This window comes from Rhopalosiphum maidis, chromosome 4 (genome assembly GCF_003676215.2).
Source record: "Rhopalosiphum maidis isolate BTI-1 chromosome 4, ASM367621v3, whole genome shotgun sequence".
NCBI lineage: Eukaryota > Metazoa > Arthropoda > Insecta > Hemiptera > Aphididae > Rhopalosiphum > Rhopalosiphum maidis.
Genome location: NC_040880.1, coordinates 45,716,799 through 45,729,345, shown reverse-complemented (window position 1 = coordinate 45,729,345; position 12,547 = coordinate 45,716,799). Strand labels below are relative to the sequence as shown.

Below are 12,547 nucleotides of genomic sequence, written 5' to 3'. Positions count from 1 at the left end.
ATTCAAACGAGTTTTTTTTTTTATTATTATTATTATTATTATTATTATTATTATTACTATTTACTCATCTCGTCCGTCCTTAGTATTTGTGTGCATCTTTTCTCGCATTGTTATTCTATGCAAAACATGACATATGAATGTATATATATATATATATATACTTTTTTTCTCAGTGACCGTCCTAATATAACCATTTCATACTTTGGTCACGTACATTGACACTCTCTATTTTTTCATTTATACTGTCCCCGCAATATTATAATAGTGCATTTTACGAGTACAATATAATATCGTATACTTTATTTGGATACAGGATACTATTATATAGAAAGCGACCATTTGCTGTAATAAACTTTACGATAGTTTATTGTTAAATTATCTAATCAAAAAGTAAATATACTAACATTTAATGTATACTTGGTCGTTACAAAAACATAAAAATATCACTAATTTACAAACGTATAGTAGGTGTAAAAAAAAAATTATTTGAAAACTAAAAGACACAAAGGTACACAGAATTATAATGATATAATCATGATTAACATATTATTATCTAGTCTTATGTGTTTAGTCGTTATTTATATAATAATATAAAATATATTTTTATTTTAACATGGTTTCATTTTATGCCTAACTTCTAAAGCCTTACTCTTTAGATGAACGCTACGAAATAATTTTGTCTATAAAAATTTTAATTCATTTGTTAAATTGATTGATTTTTTACTTGGACCGGTGACGAAACTTTGTGGAATAAAAATTATCGCTTGATTTGATATATTTTTTTTTTTTTTTAATATAGATAAATGTACTTTCCATTTCACTGTTATCAGTTATTGTGTAGGCTTAATGTTTATTGTGTTTGTTTGTCGTAAATAATAATAACTCAGTATTATGTGTATTGCATGATGATGTATGCTAAATTCAATATATCGGTCATTATAATGTGTGAGGTCATTAAGACGAGGAACAGGAAGATAATATAATACCATATATTATTTTCTTCTAACACTTCTATCATTTCTAAAACTGCGAGTATTGCACACCATTAGGTATTAATGGGTAACGACATTCAGTTGTGTACACACAAAGCAACCATCCACCCCTTCTACTGAAAAAAAATTTCAGTTTGATTAATTGTACTTTAAAAACTCACGATTGAGATCTGATTACTACTTCTGCAGACTGCATAGGACAATATTACCTACCTAATGGGTGTCTGACGCATAATGGTTTGATTTTTATTTCCCATTCTCTCACTCCAATAGATTGGTTCGTATTTAAAATTATTCAAGTATAACCGACCCGACAGAATAAGTAACGTAATTGCAGATAAAATACAAATAGGTCGCAGGATACAAGTGCTAGGAGTGTCATAACGAAAAAAGTGGCAACGCCCCCATAACTCATCTATGATTAGTGGTTAACACGTCAGTTTCGAAGAATATCGTACGTAATCATTTACCTATAAAAGCAAATAAAAAAGTTCACAATATGAGTAAAACAAAATTACAATATCAATTGATTTGAAATTTAAAAATACTTTTGAGCCCTTGTGGTTTTTTTTTTATTCATTCGTTAAATATAAAATACTTTTAAATTTAGATATAAGATTTTTTTTTTTATATTCAATTCATAAAAATATTTTAAAAAAGTGTAGTTACAAAACTGTAAGTACCAAATTATGTAAGGTTATTATCTATTTAAAATGTTATTTTTAAGATAATAATCAACAATCATACACAACTGTCAACTATATACCAACTAAAATTAATATTATTTAATTGGAAATCAATTTTGTCAATCAATTATTGCATTAGATGCATACACGATACTGTGTATATTTTCTATAAGAACTAATAACAGTTACCTGTAGTGTCGTTGCAATTTTGTTTTATTTTTTTATCGAAAATCCAAGGTTCTCCTCTTTTTATCGTCCTCGACAAATAATTTTACTTCCCCAATGATTGATTATAAGAAGTTGTAATGTAAACTATTTTTTTTTATAGGTAGTTATAGTTATTAGATCTGGGTCATTGATGTAAATAAATACGTTTTGATAATTGAACCTAAATCTAGTTTTGATAGCTATATTATATAACTATAACCTTTTCAATCACTCGAGAAATTGCAATGTCCAATCATACATATTATTTTTCTTACCTAAACAAAATGTAACTTTAAAAATATATATTGACATTATCGCATAAAATAAAATTAAAACAACAGCGAAATTAGGAAATATACACGTAATTATTATATCAATGTAAAATATCATAATATATAGGATGTATCTGCACTGTATCTTATTTCTGTTGCAAAATTAAACCAAAATATAATAATAAGGTACATAATATATTAAGCAATAAGCATTAAATATATTATAGGTAATATTTTTCAAATAATTTTTTCGTCAATCTATCAGAGCGACAGGTATACCGTTTAGACACTAATTATATTTCTATAATATACGAAGTTCAATGGATTATGTTTTTACTTAATGACATCAATAATTTCCTATTCAAAATTGTTTTAATACCTCATACGATTTCTAGTCGTTTTGCAGCTGAATCGGTCAATAAATTATTATAAATCATTACAAGATAAAAAAAAAAAAGTCCGATCGCACTATTCTACACATCAATCGTACCAATGTTATAATAATATTATACATATTATTATGAATACTCATATTATAATGATATTATATTATATACATGTTATGCATTCAACAGTCCGTTACACACTTCGATAATAAATATATATAATATATGTATGCCACACACTTCGAAACCTAAATCTATATAATATGTATAAAATATAAATATATTACACGATAAAGGTATACGCACAGCATTACGGTGTGAATGATATTACATTATGTAAGCCAGTCAGTATATGTATAATGATATCTATTATCGCCTGTGCGCTATTAATCGGCACTCTTCCCTAGCGCGCCATCGGGTCTCTCTTTTGATCGCTGAGGTGACTTGTCAAACAACTACACCGAGAAATATTACAATATCACAGTCGATTAAAACTAGACGCGCGCTGCCCGGTACACACGCCAGTATTCGATGATCGTACATATATTATCGTTATTTATACAAAATATTATATTACTCTATATTATCGTCATTACAACCCAGTACTAATAATACTCATACTCCTGCATTGTATAATGTTATTATAAATAACACACAAACACAGCCAAGTTGCGATTAAAGACTTAGCGTGCGCAACGCGTAGCAATATGGATCAAGGCGAAAGGGCCGGAATGGAACGTATTTTACGTATTTCGTACGCCATAATATCATTATATATACTTAGCCAGTATATGGGGGGCACACCGCGAGCGCATTCAATGTAATTTATATTTATACTATTATATAATATTATAATACAGGCTTCGTCTCTGTCGCGCGTGGATTCAAGCCGCCGTTGTGATTTATTATGTTTTAATAACGACCCGACGTAAAACACGGTTCTCCGATGACCCGGTTGAACCCGTGCCAACGGTGTGCGCGTAGCGCGTTATATGTACCGTCGAAGAGCATGTGTTTTGCAAAAACTGGACAGACAGGTAGACGCCAACAGCAATGCCGACGCCGCCGCCGTCGCGTTACGAATGTTACGATTCCCGCCACCGCGCACTGTTCGATCGTCAATATCATGTACCCAGTCGTCGTCATCGTCTACCGGTATACCTACATCGTATTATTATTATATTTGTATCATGATGAACTGCGATATACATAATAATATGATATCGTATTAATTTCACGATGTCATAACCGTTTATAAACAGTCACATACATTTTTCCGGTTTCCCCATAATATTTTTTATTCAATATATAATATCATAACAGTATAGTATGTATCGCTGTCGGGACTTTACGCTGGCTCGCTACTTTGTTTTAGAACCGCGCTCTTAAATAGTAATACGGGTACCTATAGTCTGCTCTTGCACAACACGCACGCACCGAGCGCCGCAACAAATGGTCGGAATTCCAACGAGATTCCGGTCGAAAAACGTAACCTAACCCGTAATTAATTTGCCCGATTTAATAATTATAATCTATAATAGGTACTCTTGTAAACGCTCTACATAGAAAGTAAAATTTGCTAGTTTTAAATTTGCTACGAAATTTTACACCTATACACTATAGTTACAATAAATGGTACGATTTTCACAGTTTTTAATTCATTATATAAAAACCAATAAATAAATGTTAGTCGACACTCCGTTTAAAGAGGAGAGTCGAAAGAAATATTTAGATTCAATAAATAATTCAGCAAATGTAAAAATTTGTGTAGGATACAAGATATCCATTTGTTTTTATTTATTACTAAATTAATATTTGAGGAGGCCCAGTTAATCTAGAAATCGGCATTTGGTTAATACAATTTTCTAATTTATCACTTGGCTTTCACCAACAATCGGGCTAATGTAATAAAAATAAAATTAAAATGTACGTATTACATGTGTATCATCTTGTTTTACCATTTTCTCATTCACCATATAATACACGGCAACCGGTTAAACTGGTCGTAGAGAGAGGTTAGATACATTTAAAAAAAAAAAATTTTGGAAAAATGACTAATGACCCCGCAGCTGAGGTATCAAAACGAGACGTAATTTATTAAATTTGTATCATTACAATTTTTTTTTTGTTATAATTTATAATAAATATGCATATTTCATATTTTTTAGAACTTGAGAAAATTAATATTTTATTGTATTACGTGTTAGCCACACATAAAATTTGTAATACAATATATTTAGTTTGATAATGATTCCAGCCTATATTATTATAAATAGGTAAGTATGTTCAATAGTTCAAATAATTAAAATAATTTAATAATGTCTATTTATTAATTACTATTATTGGTTACCTATAACTGGTTATATATCGTGTATTATACCACACTTAGAATCAAAGAGTATGGTGTTCGTTTTTTACATTCCATATACGGAAATAATTGTATGTATACTTGCTACTATAGTAAAAGAGAAATAATAGAATAATACAGCGGACATTTCTTCTCTGGGCAAAAGTCACAGTAAATAATTAAAATCTAAAATTAAAAACATTTTCTCGGGATATTATGAATTACATTTAAAAAAAATAACATTTGTGAAAATATCTACAATTCATCAAACAAAACCTTAATATACCTAACAACTCTATAAATGGATTTCTTATAGAGCCAATAATGATTTTTCATACATCCATGTGAATAACAAAAGAGAGCCAAACTGTTGATTTAAAAGTTCAGTTGACGTTAGATAATTAAGGAAATGATTCATGCCCGGTGGGCGTACTTTAATTAACACAGGTGGCATTTAAAACTAGAAGGGAACAATGATCAACAAGCTAATAGTGAAAGGTTAAATATATTTAATTTTTAAAAGTGTTTTTGAAACAGATTTTCGAAATCATAAACGTATTTGTTGGGTTTGACAAATTGTTGATAGCTTCTACATAACCATGCGGTTACCATAATTTCATAACAAATTAAACAATTTATATGTACATATTATGTTGGTATATAGGTGATTATGATACTTAAATTCACGTGCGTATATATATTGTATTGTAAATACACGGATTCGAATAGTTTATTCAAATAATATTTTTACTCTGATTTATATTCTAGTCATATGATTGTATTATACTAATCCAAAATTTAAAATTCCAAATACCTAATCTATTGATACTTACACATTGCGCTAAAATAACAAACAAACAAAAATCGTCTTTAAAAGATATTTACTGAACTATTATTACAGATTATTGGGTCCAGACAATTATTAAATCTACAGTGAAATAGTTTTTAGACTAATCGGATGTTTAAAAAAACAAATCCCTAGGCAATTCTGGTGAAATAAATAAAAGATCATGGGTTACGCGCCGACGACGAATGTCCTACGTCTTTTGCTTGAAGGTTCTAAAATGACCGCTGGCTCGTTACCCAACAAAACGATGAAACTTGCGACCATATGGCTTTGCGCGATTCATTAAAATATTCTATAGAATGGATCGGCTATTATATTAGTACGTCACTTAATAGTAACACACAATTACCGCGTGCCACATAAATATCTGTTTTCGGAAACCAGTTGAATTAAGGGATTACGCCACTACACCATTGTGATTATAGACAAATATGTATTATGTTTAAAAGGTTAGATCGATTTTCGGTTCTTATATCCATGAACGTATTATGTTATATTAACGCTTTATGTACGACTACACTCCGGCCGACAATATAAATTCTACATTATATTGTTACCATTAATAGATACACACTAATAATCACTGTAATATTCTTTTATAGATGAAAAAACGAGTAATGTATTTAATGTTAATATTTACTCATGTAATATTTCTTTTTTTGGTTTGTATATATATCGTCAGAACATGTAAATAATATTTTAATATTTATTATAACGTAGTGTACTAGTGTTAAAATAAAAACACAAATGACATACAAAAAAAAATTTAAAAAAAATAATTAATAAAATGAATATACTTAGGTAATATATATATATATATATATAAACAGGGTGTTTCATCATTATACGTTTAGTCAGTAAATATTTAAACTAAGACTTGTAGTTTTGAGTATAAAGTTGTAAAACATCAACAAAAACTTCTATTTTTAATAAGCTTATTGGCTTAGTTAGCTCAACTTTATTGATTCAATATTAATAATGAATTCACTACGTCAGACATAAAAACCCGAAACAGAATACAATTTTAAATCCAAAAAAATATCATGTACTTTTATTTATTTTTGAAAAGTAATGTACGAATTATAATATATCGTATTATAATTTATAAGTATGAATTTTGTTTTGATAATAAAAAATAAAATATTTATTATGTTACTAATGATCATAATAATTACTTAAAAATATAACTTTTAACATAATAATAAAAAATATTAAAAAAATGTTGTATAGATATTATTTGTATTGTATATAATAAAATAACAAAAACAACATTATATTCAATTTTTATAAATAAAAATAGTATACTAAATCCCTATTATTTGTTATTTATAAAAATGGATATAGTAATAAATACTTTCCAACAAAATTTAAATATATCTATGTACTCGTATTTATCAACGATTTATTAGTTATTAGTTAATTATCAAATTATGATTTATGAATATAATATGTTAAACGAACCTACTTTAAACCTATAACGTCAATAATACATATATAAAAAATATAACCTACAATGATTTTATTTTAATTTTTTTTTCATTCTATGAACTCCATAGTATAATAAAATGTCTTTGGTAATTGTGAAACTAGTATACAAGAACATCGAAGAAACCTTAATTTTTATGTGGTTTATTTAAAAAATATATCTAAATTCAACAATAATATATTTATAATCTGAGAATCTACGTATTCAAACAGGAAGTTAAAGACATTATTCGAATATTGTAACTTTTACACCTCTATTACATGCGCTGCGCCAGTGTAACAATATACGAGTAGGTATATACATATATTGTCCACAGTGCACAACAATATTATAGAACACAAGAAGAATGACATTTAGTCTATGCTCGGGAATATTTTCGTATAATATAATAATTCAGGACTCTTATAGACTTATCCTAAATATTCTTCCAACATTTTTTTTTTTTAATCACACATACTTTTGAGAGGGTGCGTTTTGCGCGCGTTAAAGTCTCCAACCACCACTTAGCAGACGGCTGTCGCATAGTAATCACTCTATAATTACAATAGCATGTCTGACTCACCTGGCTCTAAGTCGTTCGGATCTCGTTTGATTCCGGGAGGCGGTGTAGTTGGAAGCCGAACTGCTGGTTGAGAACGATGTAAACCCGGCGGCAGCAGCCGCTGCAGCGTTGGCAGCCGACGCCACAGCCGCGGTGGACGTGGACGTGGTGGTCGTTGTGGTTGTCATCGTCGGCAACGACGCCACCGACGCCGGAAAGACGATTCCGCCGGCTGAAGTTCTATTGGTAGTTGAACTGCCGGCAACTACACCACCGGATCGGACGTGCACGGTCACCGGTAGCGGACCGGAAGTGCGAACCGCCCTGTAACCAGACGCGGCCGGAACGACAGTCAGCAACGAACATGCGACTGTCAACAGCAGTGCCGTTGTCATCGCGTTCATCGTTGTCGTCGGTAGTGTTTGTGATGGTAGTGATGGAGTTGCAAGGACTGTTGGTGGCGATCACCGAGGGTCCTAGGCGGATGCGTCGCCTGACGCATACATGTTAAAAAAAACCACACGAAAAAAAGCAAACCGATTATTTCCCGGGCGAAGAATACGAGAAAATTATTTTATTTTAAAACCAAATACAGGCGGAAAAAAACTCAAATTCCCGCTGACCGAGGAAAACGACGACGACGCGAGAATCGAACAACAATCCCGAAAAACGAACGAAACTCAAAAAATTCCAAAAACCGAATTTTTATTTTATTTATTGTTAGTACTCTGCCTATGTATAATAGTTTATAATAATATTTTATTCGCAGTTAAATTATCTTATATAGCACTATATACGTTATCGGCGCACGATAACACGCGGCGGCGGATCGATGATAAGTGGCCGGTGTGCGTTTGTTCGCGAGCGTGCAGTGTTATTGGTATATGAATGTGTGTGTGTATGTGTGTGTACTTGCGATGTGTACGTGCGTGTGTGTGTTTTTGCGTGCATGTGGATATATATTGTGTATGACGATTGTCCGGCGCGCGACTGACGGGTGCCCTCACGCGCGGACCGCACGCACACACGCGCCCGGGCCGCTGACTATAAGCGCGCCGCCAGTGGATACGGTTTTACTTTCACTGTGCGTCAAATATTATCATGGTGGTGTGTACACCTCCGCCGTCGAGCACGCACAGATAAACCGATCGCGTATAACGTTATTATATTATATTATTATATCGGTTGGGTTTGGCATTTTTTTGTCAATAAAATAATATAATACAAGAGCACTTTGTATATACTTATACCTACATATAATAATCGTCCGTTGCGATTTTATTTTATATAACTATATTCATAGCTTATCCTGCACGGCGTTAAATTGAATTCATGTGGATTTTGCCACTTTTTAAACGCCATTAAATGTCAACCGAACGGATTTTTAACACAGTTATTATTGAGTATATTTTTGAACAAACATAAAACATTCAGGTCGAAATTATATTCAATCATATATTAGGTAACTCTTTTAATTTCTCTAACCAATAGCAGAAATATACATTATACATTTAAATTTAAAGGATAGTTTTCGTGATTCAACTATGTATCTGTATGATCAACGTTTATATGGTGAAAAGTAATCACTTATTACTAATAAGTAGATAAGTAATCAAAAGTAGCCTATGAAACTATTATATGGATCTTGCTCAATCTATTGACAACAGTCAACAATGTTTTGAAAATTGGTAGAAAACTCTCTATATTTTTAATAAGATTTATCCGTTTTAGGTCTTTGATTTTACATAGTATATGTTACATAATTTAATTATAGCTAATCCTGCTCTGCATTACCTATGACAAATTAATTTATGCTTATGAATTTACCCTATATTAATTTCCGTTTAATTAATTTTAATTTTAACCTACGAATAACGAATACAATTCAAATAACCTACACAAAAAATATGGCTGTTTAAAAACTTGAGATAAAAATAAATATAAATATTTATTCCCCCGTATGATGGTATCCGAACTCAAGTGCTTTGAAAAATTAAAACATTTCAATCAAAACCCTCTAATCTCAAACGTCACTTTTTATGTTACAAATCACATAAGTACCATAAAAACATATCTGGATCTCCACATAAAAACTGTAAAAGACACGACCATCCACCTATATACCGTCACTTCCACTGCTGAACCACATCAATCAATATATAATATATACACCGTACGCTCCTCGACGCTCATTACCTGCAGAAACATTAATTATAGGTAAGATAGCTTACATAAAGGTATTTTATATTACGTATGCTTGAATCGTATGCTATAAGTATAAATATAAGCGCAAATACGCAATAATAATGTAAGTAACAATTTCCAAGGATATTATAATGCAGGGTAGACATTATTTTTCAACTTTTCATACAGTCTGCGATTACAATACTATTATTTTTTTACTCCTGATAAAATATATGTAATTCGTCGTAAGATTGATAACAGTGTCGATGGGTAACTAAAAAATAATCAGTGAGCTTTTAAAATCTAGCCAAGCACGTTTATGAATTTGATAGTTAAATTTGATAAATAATGTTATTAAAAAAAATATTATGTATTAGTAACACTAAAATGGATACCATGGAATGAATAAAGTATTTAAAGAGCACAAATATAAATATAAACATATAATAATATAATAAATTTATTTCCATCAATAGACAATACAATAAAGTAATATTAACATAAACTTAATTTTAAAATTGATGGATCTCCTCAAAAGTCGATGGCTATGCTAGAAGAGAGATATGGATAATGTTTTCGTTTTTAAAAATTATTATTATGCTCTATAAATTTATAATGTATTTGTATACGAAAATACGTCCTTCATTTTATATATAAAGATTGTAAATTTTAAGAATTTCAATAAATAGTCTTATATGCATATTCATATATCTATCAATTACACGTTTAAGATCTGACTAATTGAATCTATTAGTTATTTTGTTACATTTATACTCAACAGTCAACACAAAATTAAATAGACAATATAATATGTAGTATGTAAAACGAGAGACTATTAATTTTTAATAAAAAATATTTTAATAACAAAATAAATAAATATGATCACAACAAATTAAATTTCGTTCATTCGCGTGTATGAGAGTGCAATATTTCCACGTCTTTTAATAGGGTTATATTTTACTATCTATTAAATTATATAAAATCATAGTATAATAATATCAATAACCAATGAAACATAGCTGAAGATTCTCACCATTTTCCTTAAATTATGTACCACAAAGCTGAGATATAAATTTCACCGTGGATATTTTATTTTTCTAGTATCTCAAATAATATAAATATTTAAAATTATTATTAAAGGCTATACATATTATTTAATGAATTAAAATTCTATAACCATGTTTTTTTTAGTATTAATTAATTACAACTACGGTTATTTTTACAATTTTATTGCTGTAATAATAATTATTTCCCTATACCTATTTCTATCCACAAAATATATTTTATTATTAATAATTACCTATATTACAAGTTATACTATATAAAAACGTAATAATAAACAACATTAAAATTGCATACTCAAAACGCCGTTCTATTAAATAGTTCACGTATGTACAATAATGTGTGTACCTACGTTACACAGAACACTCCAAGTCCATAACAATAATAAAAAAAAATGTTGTACATTTTGGGCAATGATATATAACTAATAGATATTTATAAAACACCGTAATACATTTATTTGTACATTTATAAGACATGTCTCGAACTTATATTGGAATATACAACGATATAACAATAAAACGAGATTTTAATGAAAAATAATAAAAGTCTTATGAGCTTAAATATTGTCAGTAATATTACAAAATTTAACAATATATAACAATATAATAACATTAACATTATATTTTAACCACCTCTATGGGAACGAAGGAATTGGCACTTTTTTCATGATAAAAACGTTGGTATTATATTTCAGTTTCGTGATGACAATATCAATATTATTAAATATTTTCTCTAGAAAGACTTCCAAAATTTATGTCAATTTTTTGAAAACCCAAACTACTATAGATGTTATCTTCTGGCTCCTTATACGTTTCGATACATTCAAATTATTTATATAGAAACTCAGTTAATATAACAACTTACAACTCACATATTGCACAAACTGAAAATAGATAAATATGAGTTTGTCAATAAAATGATTTATTAACAGCAAATTCATATTCCAAGAACGTGATACAATTTCAAACTTAACCTGACAGCTTATATCCACAATTTTCACCCCTAATCGTCAACTCACTATTTCAATTAAATTTTCAACAAACTGCTTACTATACCTTTAGTTTAACACTCGATAAAAAATGTTTCAATGTACAGAAATACAATTTAAAAAATTTCACATTTGCCTTAACCTACTTTGTCTTATACTGAAATCAAAAATTAGCTTAACTAATAAAACGCTAATATAAAAGTCCGTAATCAAGTCTGTCTGCTCACAGATACAAAGATCCAAATATGGGGATTTGCAAAACCTTCGAACGTCAGACCACTACAACAAACCTTTCAAGCCAATAAGGCTTATTATACCGGTAATTCATAATAGAAACAATAATAATTTTCTATGCATAACGACATTCACTTACTAACGTGTGAAAAAAATTACTGATCTGTATAGTATCGTTTAATTGGATCATCTATAGAGTATAGACTAAATGTTATAGAAAGTTAACTAGATATTGAAGTTCGTAATTTTTTGGTGAATATTTGCAAGTAATTAATCCGTTAAGTTTACAAACATAATATGTCTAAAACCCTA

General features: G+C 29.4%; 1 protein-coding gene across 1 annotated transcript in view; it reads right to left on the bottom strand.

Annotated features, from left to right (window-relative positions):
- The window catches only part of LOC113557638, an 82,438-nt gene extending 73,697 nt beyond the window's left edge, over positions 1–8,741 (bottom strand). The window contains exon 1 of the mRNA XM_026963204.1: positions 7,786–8,741. Within this exon, the coding sequence (XP_026819005.1) occupies positions 7,786–8,168 (383 nt within the window). The 5' untranslated portion in view covers positions 8,169–8,741. The remainder of the gene's footprint in view (positions 1–7,785) is intronic.
- Between the last annotated feature and the right edge of the window lie 3,806 nt (positions 8,742–12,547).